Consider the following 19,185-nt stretch of genomic DNA (forward strand, 5'->3'; position numbering starts at 1 on the left):
GCTGTCCCCCACCCCAGGCCGTCCCCACCCCAGGCCGTCCCCACCCCAGGCCGTCCCCACCCCAGGCTGTCCCCCACCCCAGGCTGTCCCCACCTCTGATTGTCCCCACCCCAGGCCGTCCCCCCCCAGGCTGTCCCCACCTCTGATTGTCCCCACCCCAGGCTGTCCCCACCCCAGGCCTGTCCCCACCCCAGGCTGTCCCACCCAGGCTGTCCCCCACCCCAGGCCGTCCCCACCCCAGGCCGTCCCCCACCTCTGATTGTCCCACCCCAGGCCGTCCCCACCCCAGGCCGTCCCACCCCGGCTGTCCCCCACCTCTGATTGTCCCCACCCCAGGCTGTCCCCCACCTCTGATTGCCCCCACCCCAGGCTGTCCCCACCCTCTGATTGGTCCCCACCCCAGGCTGTCCCCCACCTCTGATTGTCCCCACCCCAGGCTGTCCCCCCCCCCAGGCCGTCCCCCCCCTCTGATTGTCCCCACCCCCGGCTGTCCCCCACCCCAGGCCGTCCCCCACCCCAGGCTGTCCCCACCCCAGGCTATCCCCCACCGCAGGCTGTCCCCACCTCTGACTGTCCCCCACCCCAGGCCGTCCCCACCCCGCTGTCCCCCGGGCCCCCTCCATCATCCGACTGTCCCCCAGACTTTCCCCACCCCTGTCCCCCGGACTGCCCTATTAATTGCCACCCAGTGCCCCCATCCTCCCCGCTGGCTGCCAGCCTGTGACATGACTCTCCTCCCCTCTGACACTCACCCAGTGTCCCTGTTCTCCCCCCACTGTCTCCCGAGTCTCGCCTCCCGCCTCTCACTTTTCAGGGTTCTGTCACCCAGTCTGTTATCTTGGGCCCTGTCCTTCCCTGACTTGTCGAGCGGTCGAGCCTCCTTCCTCTGAACACCAGCCTCCTGCCCCACGCTGCCTGCCCTCCATCCCTCCCGGCCTGTCCGGGGCGGCCCAGCCGGGGGTCCCGCTCTGGCTGTCCTTTGGTGGGGACATTGGGGAGGTTGGTGCTGGGGTCGTGGCTGCTCCTCTTGGAATTCCAGGCAGCTGTCCAGAGGCTCAGGCCCTGCCCCTGGGGTGGGTGGGTGGCCGCCGAGCCCAGCCCTGCCCCTCGGTGACATTTTTTGGAGACAGGACCTTGGCCCCAGGCTGGGTGCTGAGCGGCAGCTGCCGGCTTGAGGGCTGGAATTTCTAGTTTCTCAGGATTGTTCTAGACTGTGGACCCTGGAAGATTCGGGGCAAGAGGGCAGTCGTAGCCTGATGTGGGCATCTGAGGCGCAGTCTGGACACCTGTCATCATAGTCACAAGCTGAGGCAGGGGATGGCTTAGTGAGACCTGGTTTCCAAAAGAGCAAACATACTTTAAAGGGCTCCTGCTTGCCTGGAGACACCGGCCAGCTGAGCCGTGACGAGGCGCGGAGCCTGTGCCCGGGCGTAGGTAGGAGGTTTGAGGAGGATTCCCTGCCCCCATCACAGTGGCACAGACTGGAGAGGCACCCAACCAGGTGAGGTGGGTAGACACCCCAGCAAACCGACCACTTCTCTATGCTGCCTGGGCCAGGATAGTGAGGCACTCTCTGGCCGTCCTGGAACTCAGTCCGTAGCCCAGGCTGGCCTCGAACTCAGATTCACCTGCCTCTGCCTCCTGGGTGCTGGGACTAAAGGCGTGCGTCACCACAACTGGCAGATGAGCTCCTTAAACTTGAGACTTACCCACTTTGGGTCCAGAACCAAACAACTCTTATGTTAACGGAGGCCAGAGAGGCCAAGCCGCCCACCTGCAGTTGACCAGCCTGCCCCTGGCTAGGCCAATGGTTAACCAGGCCCCAGAAAGAGCAGGGTGTGGTGTGGTCATGGGAGAGAGTCCAGAGGCCGCACGGCCCCCTGGGGCAGCCCCAGGAATCTGCCCCGTCCCTTCCTGGGGTTGGTTTCATTTCTCAATCCAAGGCTTGGGGTTGGTGAGGTCACCTCCGGGAGGAAGGGGAAGTTGGAAGCCCCGGCACAGGGACGAGGCTCAGAGTGCTTTCTGAGGGTTCCGTGTCCTGCCGGGCCTCAGGTTCATCAAGTTCATCTACTTAAAAATGTTGGGTTGGGGATTTAGCTCAGTGGTAGAGCGAGTGCCTGCCTAGCGAGCGGAAGGCCCTGGGTTCGGTCCTCAGCTCCGGCACAAGTCCCAAGGGGTGGCACCTGCCTTTAATCCCAGCTGAGGCAGGAGGCTCAGGAGTTCAAGGCTGGCCTGGCTATGCGATACCTTTTGCGCTCCTCCAGACGGAGTGAACATGTCTCCCTTTGGGCTGTAGAGAGACCTGCTATTGACCCACCTGGGGCTCAGTGTCCGCAGTCTGGCCTGAGTGCCTAGGACCCAGAAGGGACTTGCGGTACCTGGCGCCAGCCCCAGGGAGCCTGTGGTCAGGTTGGGGAGAGTGGTTCACACAGTCGGGAGTCCCTGGGTGTGGGTGTGACAAACCCCGGGACTGCGACACCACAGGGCCAGAGACTGGTGGATGTGAAGGGCCAGGGGCAGCCCGGAGCCTGGCGTTGGAGCAGGGGCTTGGCTGGTCGGTGATGGGTGGGAAGGCGTGAGGGGATGAGGGTTTTGCTTCTGAGTGCATGGAGCAGGACGGGGCACCCAGTGTGTCCTGTCCCCAGGAGCAGGGAGCAGACTTCTGATTCCCCCCTGCCCCAGGCTGGTCTCCCTCCCCCGCAGGGCAGAGATAGGGGGGTTGTAGATGTGACGGGGGGTGACCGAGCTCAGAGCCGGCGAGGGACCCACCATTCTTGTCCTTCCTCCCTGTCCTAGTCACAGGGCATCGGGAAAGACTCCTGGCCTGCTGTGTCCTGTTTCTCCCTGATCTGTGGCCTCCCCCTCACCCGCTTGTCACCCTCTGTCATCATAGGCACCGTCTGCGTCCTTCTGTCCTTCCCGTTCATCTTCAGCCCATGCCTCGCTGCGGGGAGCCACCACCGAGTGGGCCGCCCTGCTCTATTACGCAACCCTTCATCGTCATCTTCCAGTTTGGCTGGGCTGCCACGCAGATTGCCCCACCTGAGTCTCATCCCAGAGCTGGTGACCAGTGACCACGAGAGAGGTGGAGCTCACAGCCCTCAGGTACTCCAGGGTTGGGGATGGAGGCCTAGCTGGGAATCTTGGGGACTGTGTCTCTGTCAGGTGAGGCACGGAGAGGAAACAAGTACTCTCTTGTCTTCACACTTTTTCCCTTTCTTTTTTTATCGAGACAGGGGGTTTCTCTGTGTAAGCTTTTGCACCTTTCCTGGATCTCACTCGCTGTAGCCCAGGCTGGCCGTTGAACTCACAGAGATCACCTGGCTCTGCCTCCCGAAGTGCTGGGGTTACAGGGTGCTGGGGTTACAGAACATGTGCCACCACCGCCGGCCCCTCTTTTTTTTTTTGTTTATTGAGACAGGGTTTCTCTGTGTAGCCCTGGCTGTCCTGGAACTCACTCTGTAGCCCAGGCTGGCCTCAAACTCACAAGAGATTCCACCTGCCTCTGCCTCCCGAGTGCTGGGATTAAGGGTGTGTGCCACCACTGCCAGCCCATATTTTAAAAAATAAAACATTTGAAGTCAGTCTCTTACTAAGTTGCCCAGGCTGATATTGACGCCGAACTCCCCTCAGCCTGCAGAGTAGCTGGGATGGCAGGTGTGCACTATCCTCGAATGTGGGTTGGCGATTCTCTGAGGCTAGCAGAGTGGTCTGTGACTCCAGGGTTGCAGCCCAAGGCCAATGTCCTGAGGTCACCTGATTAAGCCAGGCCCTTCAGGGCACACCCCCCCCCCCCCCCCGGTCAAAGGAACCCCAGCTGACCAAGGACCTAATTGTCTCCACATGTTAGATCTGTGGCCGGGTCCTCAGAGGTGGGATGCTGTGGGCTTGTGCACCAATTCTGCCAGTCTGGGAAGTTAGGAGATGGTATTCTAGATTTCTGACAGACAGTAAGCATTTATTGAGCACTTGCTGTGTGCTAAGCCTGGCCCCTCGCCCACAGGTATGCGTTCACAGTGGTGGCCAACATCACGGTGTATGGCGCCGCCTGGCTGCTGCTCCATCTGCAGGGCTCCTCACATGCTGGGCAGGACATCAGTGTAGGTGACCAGCTGGGAGCCCAGGATGTGCCAGTGTTTCGGGTAAGTTGGGGCTTCATGGTCATCCCAGGGTCCTCAAGTCTGTGGGAGCCATAGCTGACCCCTGCTGTCCTTCCCAGAACCTGGCCCTGCTGGTGGTGGGCGTGGGAGCCATCTTCTCGCTGCTCTTCCATTTGGGCACCAAGGAGGGGCGGCGGCCTCGGGGGACGGAACCTGATGAGCACAGTCCCTTGGTGGCCCCTATGGCCCGGCCACATCTGCTCTGGAAACACTGGCTTTGGGAGCCCGCTTTCTATCAGGTATGTTGTAGGGGCCGATCTGACTAGAGAAGACACCAGTCCCCCCAGATCCACCCCGGACAGACATTACCAGTGGATCTCACACCCAGGGCAGGCTTTACTAATCAACCTTCCATTTTACATCCAGAGCAGACATTATGAATCAATCTTCTACAGCTGGGGTGTACATTATTTTTCAACGGTCTATCCCGTGCTCAGAGTGGACGTTACTGATTTCCATTTCACTCCCAGGACAGACATCACTAAATCACTCCTTCATTGAACTCTCAGGGCAAACTGATTTCTGTTTCATACTTAGGGCAGACACTATTAATCAGTTTTCCATTCCACATGCAGGGCAAACGTTACCGATAGCCCATCCAGGACAGACCTCACTAATCACAGATTTCTTCCCCCCTGGCCTGCTGAGCAGTCATCTGTAATGAGCCAATGCCCGCCGTGGAAGCCCTTGGCTTGCTCTCCAAACCCCTTACGGGTGGGAGCGCACTGGGTCTCCCCCTGACCCCTGGGCTTGTCCCCTCTGCTGATCTGCCCACAGGTGGGCATGCTGTACATGACCACGAGGCTCATTGTGAACCTGTCTCAGACCTACATTGCCATGTACCTGAGTTACTCTCTCAGCCTGCCCAAGGTGAGGCGGGGCGGTGGACAGCGGGTTGTGGACAGCGGGGTGGTGGACAGCGGGGTGGTGGACAGCGGGGTGGTGGAGGCCCCTCCCACCCGGAAGCCCTCTCTGGACCACCGCTGTCTCTCCCTCTGCAGAAGTTTCATCGCCACCATCCCTCTGGTGATGTACTTGAGTGGCTTCATCTCCTCCTTCCTCATGAAGCCAGTCAACAGACGCATAGGAGGAATGTGAGTGACGGAGAACCGGGGAGGACCGGGAGGGGAGGGCTGGGGCGGGGACACCCCCCCAGGGCAGGCCCACACCCCTGGTGTCAGACAGCAGCCTGGATTCTACAATCCAGACTTCTGGGCAGCTGGAATCTTCTGGCCCTCAGGACACAGGGCTCTGGAATCTTCCAGGCCGTTCTTTCTAGAAGCCTGGTGGGTTGGCTTGGACTACCTACCCTGGATGTGTAACACAAGGTCGATTAGTAATGTCTGCCCTGGGCGTGGACCTGCCTGTCGTGGGAGGTAGCCTCTCACTGGGTGTCAGGCACAGGGTGCCCAGCACAGTGGGCCTGATGCAGGACCTACCTCCTTCCTCCCTAGATGACCTACTTCACCGGGCTGCTGGTGATCTTGGCCTTCGCAGCGTGGGTGGCCCTGGCAGATAAGCTGGGCGTAGCCGTGTACGGGGCTGCCGTGCTGCTGGGCGCCGGGCTGTGCACCATTCTTGTCACCTCGCTGGCCATGACAGCCGACCTCATTGGCCCTCACACGGTAGGGCTGGTGGGAGGAGCCGTGGAAGGCCGCGGTCTGGACCCTGGGCCTGGGCACTGACCCCGTGTGTCCCACAGCACAGTGGAGCCTTCGTGTATGGTGCTATGAGCTTTTCGGATAAGGTAGCCAACGGGCTGGCAGTCATGGTCGTGCAGAGCCTGCATCCCTGCCCGTGAGTTCATGTTCCTCAGACCGCAAGGACAGCAAACTGAGTTTCCTTGAGCTAAGGCCGGGTGCAGGTGATACAGACCCACTCGGACCCCTCAGGGCGTGGGTTCCTGAGCCAGCCGTGTCCTGAGCGGCTAATGCATTAGTGGAGTTGAGTGTGGGGGTAGGAAGGTGCAGTCGCAGGAGTCGGGGTTGGGCAGGAGGCTGGGAGGGTTCCTGAGAACCTGAACCGTGTTAGGAGCCTCGGTACCACAGCAGGGCCCGTGCAAAGGCCCTGGGGCAGGACCGAGCCCATGCTGGAGCTCAGGAACCGACCGGGTAGGGCTGTGGGCTGCAGGGGAACTGTGTCTGTGTGGGTGTGTGTAGGCCTAGGGTGCCCTGGAACTCGGGATGGGAGCCACGGAGGGCTGTCGCAGGGGTGCTGCAGCTGCAGGGGTGCAGCAGCCGTCCCCAGGGGCCCTCAGCCCGCCTTCTGCCCCTAGTTCCGAGCTGTGCTGCGGGGCCTGCGTTGGCTTCTACCACTGGGTGATGGTGGCCGTGACGGGCGGCGTGGGTGTGGCCGCGGCCCTGGCCCTCTGCAGCCTCCTCATCTGGCCCATCCGCATTCGCGCCCGTGAGTCTCCATGGCGGCGGCTTGGGTGGGGGAGGCTGGGGTGCGACCTGGGACCCGCCCTTCCCAATGCCACCCTGCTCCTCCACTTCAGGGGACCTCGGAGACCGGCCCTGACTTGGCTCCCCAGGGCAACTGGACGGAGGACCAGGCCGACACCCTACCCCCGCCCCCCACCTGCGTGGGGTCAGAGGGCACGGAGTGCGAGTGCGGGGTGATACCTGGCCAAGCTCTCTGCGCCCTGGGTGCCCCGCCCCAGCCGTGGCCTCGGGCAGCCCTGGGACGGCCGGGAACCGGAGGACGGTCGCCGGCGAGGGAGGCGCAGGCAGGCGCGGGTCGGCAGGAGGGCTTTATCAGAGCGCGGGCGTGAAGGCGGGGGGCGGCTGCCCGGTGGCGGGGCAGGGGCGCTCCCCGCCGCGCTGCCTGAAGTCCTGCGAGGTGTAGCGCGGCCGCTGTGGCGGCGACAGGTGGGGCACGTAGTTGGACCGCTTGGGCTGCTCCGCCCCGAACTGGTTCCTGGTGACCACTGCGGACACGACCGTGCTCAGAGGCGGGCACTGCGGGCCCCTGGGCATGCTGGCCCCGCCCCGCCCGCCGCGGCCCCGCCCCCGCCGCGGCCCCGCCCTCCGCCGCAGCCCCGCCCCCCGCCGCGGCCCCGCCCATGCCCGCCCCCACTGCGGCCACGCCCACACCTGCCCCCGCGGCCCCGCCCACACCTGGCCCCGGCGCTTCCGCGACCCGCCCCACCCACTGCGGGCTCTTTACTGACACAGGGTCTCTTCGAGTTTGACTCGGTGCAGCCCGGGCTGCCCCTGCCCTGGGAGTACGGGTGACCCGCGCGCCCCGCCCCGGCCGGCCCCAGCCCCGCTGCTCACCGAACTCCTTGCCGCGCACACGCCTGTCCCTCCAGGGCACACACCCCCAGCGCGTGCCCGCGCCCAGGTACTGCGCAGGCAGCGTGGGGTCCCAGAAGGCCGTCTCCCGCAGGCGCTGCGTGTAGGCTGCAGGGGAGCGAGGGCGGGGTCAGCGTGGGCCCGCGCGTGTGCGCGCCCGGGGCCCTGACACTCACCCGAGGGCAGTCCGCGCTGGCGACTCTCGAAGCAACCGTGCCAGCGCGCCAGGGCCTCGCGGTACGGGCTGTCGAGCGCGTTGGGCAGCATGTACCAGGCCTCGCGTGGCTCCGAGTTGGTCAGGCCGGTGAACCACACCTGGCCGGCGGCGTCCTGTCCCATGGGCGTGAACTTCCAGCGCGTGGCCTGCTTGACGGCCGGCGCCCAGCGGGGCCCCTCCAGGGACAGGTAGTCATTGCTGAAGGAGGATGGCGGCTGAGCACGAAGCCCTGCTGCTCCCAGCCTGTCCCCTCCCAAGGGTGTGCGACCCCTTCGCCGAGGTGCGTGGGGGAGGTCACTCCGCCTCTGCCCAGCGTCTCCTCCGTGCACCACCCCACCCGCAGTCATTGCCTCATGTAGCCGGCGTGGCCTGCTTATTTTTGAGGCAGGTCTCACTGTCAGTGTTGACCTTGAAGCAATCCTCCTGCCTCAGCCTCCCCAGTGCTTGTATACCAGGCATGAGCCTGGCTTCTGGCGTCACCGGGGACCAAGCCAGGGTCGCGCTTTGCAGCTTTTCAGGGAGCTCCCCATAGATGGTACCGGGTAGTGCCGCTTGTCAAGGCCCATGCAGCGACAGGCTTAAGGAATTGGCAGTGGAGAAGGGGGTGTGGTCCTACAGTTTCAAAGCCCCATGGTGAACCCTTGGGACTGTCATCAGTACCACAAAAGTGCGAAGTATGAACTGTGAAATGGGACTGTTTTGCCGAGGAGCACATACCCATGCTCAGCATGCTGAGTGAGGAAGGTCTTTGTGAGTTTAAGAATATCTTGGAGGGGTTGGGGATTTAGCTCAGTGTTAGAGTGCTTGCCTAGCAAGCGCAAGGCCGGGTTCGAGCCTCAGCTCAAAAAAAAAAAAAAAAAAAAGCTTGGTCTACCCATTAAGATCCTGTGTCAAATTTTAAAAAAATGTATATCATGGTGGCACATTCCAGCACGGTGGAGGGGGGCAGGAGGATCAGAAGTTTAAGGCCATCCTTAGCTACATGGTGAAGCTGAGGCCAACATGGGCTACATGAGACCTCACTCCCCAACACACACACACACACACACACACACACACACACACACACACACACACACACACAATCTATCTAGGGGCCAGGCTGGGAAGGGAGTTCTGTTGTGGAACCTAGAAGCTTTCAAGCCGTCTGCATCTCCACCACCTTGATTGCAGGTTAGGAGGTGGGCCAGCTGGTGCCTGGGTGAAGGGGGTGCCAAGTGCAGGGACCCACCTGTATAGGAGGGCAGGGAAGTAGAGTTCCAGGGTGCCCGAGGGCACAAACGGCTGAGAAGCCTCCCGTCTCAGGTTCTCCATGTCCACCTCTGCTTCTCAGAGGCTCGGGCCACCAAGGCCCTGGGCCATTGTTGACAGGGACAAAGGTGTCCCAGCAACAGGGAAGTGGTCAGCCAGAGTACCCATGACCTCAGCCTACTTCCTGGTGTGGGGCTGGAGCCACCAGGACCAAAGTGGGGCTTGGGGTCTTTGACTCCGCCAGCTCCCAACATGGGGACATCTGAATGTTCTGCTCTCTCCCTGTCCCACAGCAGGAAGCCATACTCTCTGTGCCAGCCTTTACCCTTACAGCCTGCCCTTACCCATCCCACCACAAGGAAGGCACTGTGCTCAGTGGGTCTCAATGTGAGCCAGGGGAATTCTCCTGGCTGATGGGTACATGCTCTGGACCATTACTTAGCAACATGGAGGGACCTTAAGGACATGGTGCTCAGCAAGGAACCCGGAAACAAGGGCCACACCCGGAAACAAGGGCCACAAAGTGTGAGCTCCCTGGAAGGGAATTCCACTATAGGCATCCACAGAGGGAAGTGGACTTGTGGGGCTGTGCTTAGGGCTTGCCTCTTTGGTCAGAATCATCTGGAGTTAGCGGTGATTGTTCTGTAACTGAAGATGCTGAATCCATTGGCCAGCTCATTTTATGATAGTACATTGTTCGCTGTGTATTTCACTACAATAAACAAATACCAACACAACCAAACGCAAAGTGCACACTCTACTGCCCTTGGGCAGGGCCTGTATCAGGTGGCAGCTGCCTGGGCACCTGGGTCCACAGCACAGACATCAACTCTGGTCACCTGTCCTGACCCAGGGCCTTTGTGCTTTAGACCTCTGGAGTCCCATGGCAGGCTTTCCCCCAGGGACACTCGATTGCCTGTCACTCTGGAAGGCTCCATGGGCTTGGGTTCTGGACTTCTTCCTCTACCCACAACTCAGCTAATTACCTAAGGCCAGTGGAGATAGGAACTGTGTACTGCCCAGGTCCCCCACTGGCCCTCACCCTTCACAGCTGGCTGCCCCCTGGGGATCAGCCCACACTCTGTGACAAGCTTGGTGTTGAGGTGGACAGATGGACAAGGCTGCTCTGTTCAGGGGGAGCCTCCTGCACCACCCACCTGGGACATCGGGAACAGAATACAAACTGCATCTAGGTCCCCTGCATGTCTCATCTGTGGCCAGCAGGGCTCCCACCAGGAACAGGCAACAGGGGACCCTTTGCACACAGCTGAGGGTCCCAATTGGACATTTTGCTTTTGGTGACAGGGCAAAGTCCAGGTTGTGGGTAGCAGCAAGTGACCCTGAACTTTGAACCCCTGACAGGCCCAGCCGATGCCTTGCTGGGATGAAGACCCTGCTGGGGAGCACAGCACCCACTGAGGCCACTGGCCTGGGCTTTGCTAAGAATCTCTACCAGAGCCTGGCACATGAGGCCACACCCAGCCCTGCAGGCAGCAAGCCCCACGGTGACCTGGGGTCCCAATGGCCGTGGCTTCTCCGGCCATCAGTTGGAACAAGGCAACAAAACACACAACAGACCCCAGGGCGTCACAGATACATATATACACACGTGCACACACCATGGGCCTCAGCCACCACACTGGGGATCTGCAGTGTCCCCAGGTGAGGAGGGGCGGCAGAAATGGGTTTGAGGTCAGGGAGGCCTGGGAAGCTTCCAGAAGGCCAGAAGGAGGTGGACACGGCAGACGAGGCAGCTGTCTGGGAAGAGGCACGCTGACAGGCGTGGGTCACAGGAGGTGCACACACAGACACGGGGTGGGACGCAATCAGGACGTCAGAGGGCGAGAGGCGCAGGTCCCCCGCCAGCGCCTCCCAGGATGTTCCGGCTTGGGTGACACTGGGGTGGTTGCAGGAAGGGGCGCAATGGCTCTGGTCCACAGGTCCCCAGGTGATACTGGGTTTGTTTGGGGAATTGATGGGATCTCGGGCTTCCTGCTCAGCTGTGTCCAATATGGCTCGGGCAGTGGTGACAGGGAGGTCACAAGTGTCCATCTGAGCGCTGACGGCCAGCAAGAAGGGGATGCAGCCAGCGGCTGAGGGTCCCCGTGTCCCTGTCCCAGACACTGGCTCCACAGCTCACAACGAGGCATTTAATGAGACTCTGGGTCTCCGGCCCGGCTCCCGCCCGCCAGATGCCTCTGAGAACTGCAGGGACAGCAGGGTCCATGCATGCTGGCTGCTCCATCTCTGCCCCATGGGGCTGTACATCCCGCCCGCGGGTCTATCGGATCCGGGTGAAGAGGTTAAGCACAGACACAGATTCCTGGGAACAGGGAACATGAGTAACTGTGTGCCAGGGTGCCCTGAGAACCCAAGGGCATGACAGGAGGGTGGGCATGCACAGTCATCACCCACCCACATTACCTTTGTAGAGCGTGTTTTGCTGAAAACATTCCAGAACCGCAGGGTTTCATCTCCAGCCCCGGTGACGATGGCCTCCCCATCAGGGGACATGGCCTACATAGGGGACAGAGGGAACAGGGCCCTGGTTGTTCTCTAGCTGCAGCAGGCAGGTTCTGAGACCCAGGCAGAAGCCAGGCTGGTGCCAGGGGACACAGACCCTGGGCTGAGGGTGCAGGGCACACAGGCCCCTACAGTGGTGGGTCTGATCCCTAGATTCTTGAGCTGGGCAAGACACAGCTGAGTCTACCAGGCAGCTAGGGACACTGACACTTATGCCGGACAGAGGCCATGTGGCTTGAGGTCTGTTGGGGAGGATTCCTCCACTTCCCGCATCCCAGGATGGGGGACACTGGTTAGTGGTGGCCTTTGCTCCTGAGATTAAGAGCCGACAGCAGGCAGTCTGGTTCTGTCACACTCTTGGCAGAGACAAGCCCACCACATGGAGCCACAGGCGGCTGGGAGCAACAGTGGCCAGCACTCACCAAGTAGAGGACACGGTACGAGTGGCCAGTGAGTTTGGCCACCTGCGTAAGGGACGGGTACTTCCACACAAGGATCTGGTTCTGCGAGTAGCCATGTGTGCTCACCTAGTGTGGAGACTGGGTGTCAGAGCTGCCAAGGGCTTGTGAAAGCGCTCTGGGCAGGACCACCTCTGCACCCTGCACATGCCAACCCTGTGCACTCACCAGCTCGTTGGCATGTTTGGACCAGGCCAGATTGCACACTTGTGAGCCGGTATCGATGCACTGTAGAGGCTGGCCCGTCAGGGTGTTCCAGAAGCGGATGCAGCGGTCGGCCGTGCCACCGCCAGACGCCAGCAGTCCATGCTGGTGTGGGGACCAGGCGATGGCCTTCACGGCCGCCAGGTGCTCTGTGTACTGCTGCACAGGGCTTACTGTTGAGTGGTTCCACACAAGCAGCTGCAGGGCAGGCCATAGGCTGTGACAGGAGGCCCGCCCAGGGGCAGGAGGCCCGCCCAGGGCAGAAGGCAGGCACACCCCAAGGCCAACTCTGGGGACACAGAGCTGTATGTTCCAAGATGACCCCAGGGATGTGGGCTCTGAATACCTGGGCCAGGACCAGTGAAGCCCCTCCCTTGGGGGACTCAGGCTACCCCGTCCCAGGTTCTAGTGTGGGCCTGGCTGAACGGTGGACGGGAGGGGTGACAGGAGTCCTACCTTGTTGTCATTGCCCCCTGAGGCCAGGAGCTGGTGGTCCGTGGACCACTTGAGACACACACTTCCTGCCGGTGCCCCTGCAGCCTCCGCTCCGACTGCAGGGGTGGTGTGCGGATGTCCCGCTGGAGGATCATGCGGTCACGGCTACCAGATGACAACTGGTCTGCATTCCAGGCCAGGGCCCCTAAAAGGTGACAGGAAGTCAGCCTGGGCCTGGACCCAGGGCTGTGGCCCGAGGGCGCGGCTGGCCGGCCAGGTCCTCACCCACTCGCGCAGTGTGGCCCTCCAGCACTGACAGCTTCTTCCCAGCGGCTGCGTCCCAGATCTGCACGAAGCCCTTGTGTGTGCCCACTGCGACCAGGTTCCCCTAGGGTGACAGTGTGGCCAGGTGGCCATCAGGTGGGTGTGGGGACGAGAGGTCTGTTCACCTTGTGTTCACCAGAGACGCAGGGCGATCTCTATAGCTCTTTTTTTGGGGGGTTTTTTTTTGCCTTTTAAATAAGGGCTCACCCTGTAGCCCAGGCTAGCCAAAGACTCAAAATGTTACCCAAGTTGACCTCAAACTCAGGGAAATCCTCCGGCCTCAGCCTCTGGAGTGCTGAGATTACCCATGGGAGCCACCACGCCCCCTACAAACTGCTTTGCTCAAACCCTCCATGGGGCTTTCCAGGAGAGGTCACCATCCGGCCTCGCTGCTCCAGCCCCGTGCTGGGCACCCGCACCCCGGCACTTGCAGCCGCTGGAGGAGCAGCGCAGTCTCACAACACGCGAGGCGGACGCCAGAGGTGGGTGCTTGTGTGGTAGGGAAGAGCGCCTTCAGCTAAGCGGGCTGACTTACTGAAGATCCAAGGGTCAGGTGGCCCGCCCTCCTTACTCACTCCGCTCAGACCAGCCCACAGAAGTCACTGAATCCCTTCCACAGAGAGGTCACAGAGCCGGGTCACCTGTGGGCAGGAGGCAGAGAGAGGGACTGATGGGCTGGCCCTCTGCTGCCTCTCCAGTTACCACTCAGCAGAGGTGGCATCAGCGGCTGGCAAAGGAGGCCCAGCGTCCCAGAGCCCACGGTGCTTCCTGACTCAGGGAGAAGTGGGGGTGTGTGGGCACCTGCAGGTAGAGGGGGAGTGGCAGGCAGGGTGGCTCTCTGGCAGGGCAGGCTGCTCCCTCCGTCCTGCCCCTCCCCTTCCTGCCCCTCCCCGTGGACTGCACTGGCTGTGGTACAGACCCCCAGAGGGTGCCTGGGCGCCCACCTGGCTGGTGCACGCCGCTCCACAGGTACACGCAGGTACCCAGGCCCACACTGAGCACGTTGAGGGAGGACCAGTCCACCAGGTTGAGGTAGAAATCGTCCTGAAGCTCCGGCGCGTCCAGCACCTTGAAGGGAATCTTGGAGATCTTGCGCGTGGGCTTCCGTGGCGACCGCAGCAGCTTCTGACTGCGGGGACAGCAGGACACGGCTCGCCGCCGCCCCAGAGCCCGTGTCCCACCCCGTCACCCCCTGGGCCCCGCCCGGCTCACCTCTTGTTGCTAACAGGGGACAAGGAGTACGGGGACACGTCGTTGCCATCATCAGGGCTGGAGCGCTTGCTGCTGAGGGAATACTGGGGCAGGGCCGTGGACTTGAGCGGCTGCTGCAGCCTCGGGACTTGGAAACCCTGAGCACCCAAGGCTGGCACATGCTGGGCTGGAGGCGGCCGAAGGACATCGCGGGTCCGGACCCCCCACCCCCGACGCGCGGCCCCTGCCTCGCGGGCACCTGGCTGGCGCTGGCTCACCGTGAAGACGGCCCCTTGTGCTCAGGCGTGGATGGCTGCAGCCGCCGATCCTCCGTCTGCGGTCCTGCACCTTCTCGATGCCGGCGCCCAGCAGCTCGTTCTTCAGCAGCGGCCGAGTAGGCCAGGCCATCTGCGGGGGTGGCCCAGGATGTTGGGGCGTCCCTGGGGCGGAGCCCTCGGCGGGTGGAGTCGGTGGGGCGGGGCATCAAGGGGAGGGCAGACCCAGCTGGGCGGGGCCTGTGGCCGAGTGGGCGGGCCGACCCTCACCTTTGCCATTGGTCTGAGGTGGCATCCTTGGCTTTGCGGTTCTGGCTGGGGGGACTTCTCGTTTTCCTAGGGGAGAGGAACCCGTGAGGGGACACCGCAACACGGGGCTGTACCCACCCCAGGCGACAGCCCACGCCCTGCCCAGCCTGGCTCACATTGATCCTGTGGAAGTTCACGCTCCAGTTGGCTCCGGCCCGCGAGGGGATGAAGCGGTCACCATGCTTGCTGGGCGAGGACACTGGGAGTTGGCTGGTGTCAGGGTCCTCCGCATCTCTGAGACCTGGGGGAGGACGGGGGTTAGCTGGCGGTGACCCCCAGGGCAGGCCCCTCAACCCATGCACACTGGCCCTTTCGAGCAGGGGGCCCCGTCACTCACACATGGCACTGTGTTCTCATTCTGGATGATGATCTGTCGCAGGAGCCTGCGCTCATAGTCCTGGTCCATGGCGGGCGGGGCGGGGCCCGCAGCCGAGGGCAGCCTGCAGGGTGGACAGACAGAAGGAAGCTCATAGCAGCCCAGGCCCCGTAACACACTGCGAAGAAAACAGGCTGCTGGGCCGTTCTGCAAATTTTATTTTTGATACAAGGTCTCATGTAGCCCAGGCTGGCCGCCAACCTCTAAAAGCAGAGGAGAACAGAGTGTGTGTTGCATGTGTGGTGGTGACCCTCAGTCCCTGCAGTGACCGTGCTAGCAGGGGGTGGGTCACTGCCAAGCCATGAGTGTGGGGGAACTGGGGACATGGCCTTCATCAGCAATTGGAGCAACTGTGACCCTTGGTGCCCACTCAGACACCTTACTCTTGAGGTGGGAGGGGTGTGGCCAGCCAGGGCAGAGCTCACAGGTTGTCTTGCCCAGGATCGCAGGCTGTGGGGCTATTGCTTGCTACACAGGACCAGGCCCTCGGCCTGCACACTAGGTGGCTTTTATATTCCATGGCAGACCAGAAAAGGCAAAGGTCCCCACAGCCTGGGGACGGTCCTTGCTGACAGCAGTGCAGAGCTCCAGGGCTGCCCACTTCTCCATGCCCACCTGCCCTAGCCCCAGGCCCCACAGGGCCCTCTGGCCTGAGCCTTCCCTCCACCCAAGGGTGAACATACTGACTAGAGAAAACACAAAAGGCAGAAGCGAGAGAGACCCTTCTCCGCGACACTCCACTCCCAGACGGCACCCGCGCTCCTCACTCGACACCAACTCCGCAGCCTCCCTGGAGCCGCCTCTCAGGCCCCAGTCCTCACACAGCTGAAGGGCTGTGTGACCGAGAACTGTACTGTATTCTGACATGTCCACCTGAGATGGACGACCCCCACGCGGAAGCCTGTACAGCTGCAGGTCCATCCACACACTGGAGCATTACTCAGCCATGAAAAGGAAGGCCACATGACCTTGAGGACCCAGACACAGAGGCCACAGTGTGCGCTCCATGACAGACACCAGGGGTGAAGGAGAGGGACTGCTGCCCACCACTCAACCCAACCACCACCCTGGAGACAGGCTCTCACTGTGTACCAGGCTGCTCTGCAATGCTTGGAGGTCAGCCTGGAAGATCCGAGGCCAGGGCAGTGAAAGTCACCTCGACACTACAGCTGAGGCCGACTTGGGGCGGATCCAGACCATTCCTGCTCTGAGCACTATGGCCCCAGAGGGTGATGTGAGGCTGAGGGGCTTCAGGGCGGGGAGCCCAGTCACAGGCCCTGCCTGGTGGCACAGCCCGTCTGGTCTGGCAGGGCAGACCCACCCCTCCCTCTGCCTGGCCCTGAGGGAGAGGCTGGACTTTCTCTTGCTCCCTGGTCCCCAGAGGCCAGGCGACAATCTTCCTGCTGGTCCCTAGTCCCCGGGTACAACCTTGACCCAGCGGCTGGCGGCCTAGGCCCATGAACTACCATCAGGCGGCAGGGCCTGGCTCCAAGCCTGGCCCACTCCTCCTAAGCCCAGTCTGGCCCAGCCAACCCTTGAAGCTGCTCTGGGTCCTGCAGCTTCCTGCTGTGGATCAGTCTCCCTCAGGCACCCTGACCCTGGCTGTATCCCAGGATGCTGTGGGTGGGGTGTCTAGGCATGCAATGGTGCCCAGCAGGGCCCAAGCCGTCCCAGTGCGGTGCCCACTGGGGCCAAGAGCACATGAAAGTGAGTGGAGCCATGGAAGTGATGGGGCCATCAGTCCTGCGGCTGCCCCAGCCAGTGCCACCAGGTGCCAGGGTGGCACCCCCCCCCCATTGCACACCTGTCCTCTTGCTTGGCACTGGGTACTGGAGAGCCCTTGGGCTCCTGCCACCAGGAAGCTTCCCCCAAGGACGGAAGTTCAGCGCATCTGGCCCTCAACCACTGGTCACACCCTCCAGGGGCTACAAATCTTGAAGAACTGGTCCCCACAGCCTGTGTGTCAAAGAACCCAAGGAGAACCCCCACCTGGAGCCAAGTGTGGAGACTTGCCACGCTGCACTATGGCCATGGTGGGGCTGGCTGGGCCCTGCAGGGTGCTGAGCCGCATTCCTGATCTCCACCCACTCCATGTCCCGACAGACACGTGTCCCCAGAGTCAGGAACACTCCACACTCCTGGTTAGGACAGCGGAGACTGCTCGAGGCACTCCAGCGTGGAGCAAGTGGGAGACGAGGCTGTAGTGGATAGCCAACCCAGCATTGGCCTGGAAGTTCCAACCCCCATTGAGGCTTCAGTAATGGTCATGCCCACAAGGCGGGGCAGAGGAGGGAGCCGAAGACGAGGATCAGGAGGAGGTGGCTCTCTTGGTTCGGGGACACTGGACGAAGGAGGTAGACAGAGCAGAGTTCTCCAGAGAACACCGCCGGACTGTGCTATACCTTTGCCAGACCCTGCAACCTACCCCTTCATTTGTAAGTTACCCACAAAATAAACCTCCCTTTTAACTATGTGGAGTGGCCTTAATAATTTCACCAATACGAGGCCGGCGGCCAGCCGCACCCACGGCCCTGGCACCACCCGGCCCAGGCCCAGCAAAGCACCAGGCCTTCCACCCCATTCTTCCCTGTCACAGCTGGTGGCAGCCATGTGGTCAGGACTGCCACCTGCCTGGAACGTACGGGGTGCCTGGAGCAGTGCCCAGCTGGGGTGCCTAGACCCCGGCTCCTCATATGTGGCCTTAAAGCAGATGTCCCACAGAGCTCCTGTACTGACGGGAGCCTGTGCTCCAGACACCCTTAGGAGCACGGGCAGGGACTTCCCATCGACACAGGCGACAAACAGCCTGTTGCCCAGCTCCCTGCACCCCAGGAATGGTGCCCCACCCCCTTTGCTCTCGCTTGTGTTTCCACAAATTCCCTGTGAGACACCCAGCTCTGGCCAGAGTCTCCAAGAGACCCTATGCCCAGGAACCTTTTAGTAGGTGTATGGGAGACCTGGGTTCACCCCCAGGACCTCGGGCTCTTCCTCTGAGTGTGTGTGTGTTTGGGGGAGGGCGGCACAAAGGGTCTGAGAAAGGATGGAAGGGGCCAGTCGGTAAGCGGTGGCCGGTGTGGCAGATGCAGAAGCGGGCACATGACAGGCCCCAGACGGCCTTTCACTCTTGCGCATTGGCCTTCGAACCACAGGGAGCAAGCAGAGCGGGGGTCTTGACAGCTCCCATTAGTGAGGGACCCCAGGGGTACTGTAGCTGCCCTGGATGCCTGGGGTCTGACCAAGTCACCCCCCCTAGCTTGGGGCCCAGGGTGCAAGAACATCCCCAGTAGGCATGCGCCCACCGTTCATTTGTTCATCTGGGCTGTGCCACCCTCAGCCACCCTGCGCCAGCTGAGCAGACTAGGTGGCCATCACGTCCTGCAGAGCTGGCCCACGGGGAGAGGCACCTGCCACTGTAACCGGTCTCTACGTGACCCGGTGCCTCATTCAGGTGTGTGGCTGCCTGTGTGTGAATGCCTCGCACACTAAGTACCCAGGTCCTTACAGGACGCAGAGGCCCTCTGTCCCGTGGGCCACTGCGCTGCCCACATGGAGCGCAAAGGCCCCGCAGGGTGTGGAGCAGCTACTCGGGCCTCCACTCCCCCATACCTGCAGCTGCCCCAGTCATCCCTGTTCCCCGGCATTGCCCACCCGGGGGCGGGGTGCAGTCTCCGAGACTCTGGGGTTTGAGGATCTCTTAGCAAGGTGGGCCGCTTCCCCAGGGCAAGTGACCTAGCCCCAAGCTCTCTCCCAGTCCCTGGCCTCCAGTCACTGTGCACACCCTTCACAACTGCACCAGGGACAGGAGAGGGACAACTCGTCAACAGTCACACGACGGCAGTTCTGAGGACACACTCAGCGATGGCGGAGGGAGAGCCAATGTCCAAGGGTGTGTACCCATCGCCAGCAGAGAAGGGGACACGTGTTCAGTGATGTGGCCTAGGGATGCGTGGCAGGAAGCTTTCAGAGCAGAACACTGGGCTGCAGGCTGGAGGCTGCCTTATGAGAATGGGCAGCCCTTTAGGGTGACGGACGCATCACAACTGTCTGTTTCAATAAGACATGAGACGGATGTGAGAATGTTACCTGCATAAAGCAGATAAAAATCTGAGAAAACAATTAATAAAAACCAACTTTTCAAGCCAGGAGGTGGTGGCGCACGTCTGTAA

At 61.8% G+C, this 19,185-nt stretch overlaps 1 protein-coding gene and 2 pseudogenes across 1 annotated transcript; 1 reads left to right on the top strand and 2 right to left on the bottom strand.

Annotated features, from left to right (window-relative positions):
- Nucleotides 1-897: 897 nt before the first annotated feature.
- LOC118576332 lies at nucleotides 898-7,181 on the top strand (annotated as a pseudogene).
- LOC118576334 (uncharacterized protein C19orf71 homolog) lies at nucleotides 6,648-9,407 on the bottom strand. Its single transcript, XM_036176630.1, has 4 exons — nucleotides 8,905-9,407; nucleotides 7,633-7,871; nucleotides 7,439-7,564; nucleotides 6,648-7,089 (listed from the first exon to the last, which is right to left on the bottom strand). The coding sequence occupies exons 1-4, from the start codon at nucleotides 8,985-8,987 to the stop codon at nucleotides 6,917-6,919; spliced, it is 621 nt and encodes a 206-aa protein (XP_036032523.1). The 5' UTR covers nucleotides 8,988-9,407; the 3' UTR covers nucleotides 6,648-6,916.
- A 1,671-nt stretch (nucleotides 9,408-11,078) lies between these two features.
- Nucleotides 11,079-15,081, bottom strand: LOC118576335 (annotated as a pseudogene).
- Between the last annotated feature and the right edge of the window lie 4,104 nt (nucleotides 15,082-19,185).

Source organism: Onychomys torridus, unplaced genomic scaffold, assembly GCF_903995425.1.
Source record: "Onychomys torridus unplaced genomic scaffold, mOncTor1.1, whole genome shotgun sequence".
In the NCBI taxonomy this organism is placed as follows: domain Eukaryota; kingdom Metazoa; phylum Chordata; class Mammalia; order Rodentia; family Cricetidae; genus Onychomys; species Onychomys torridus.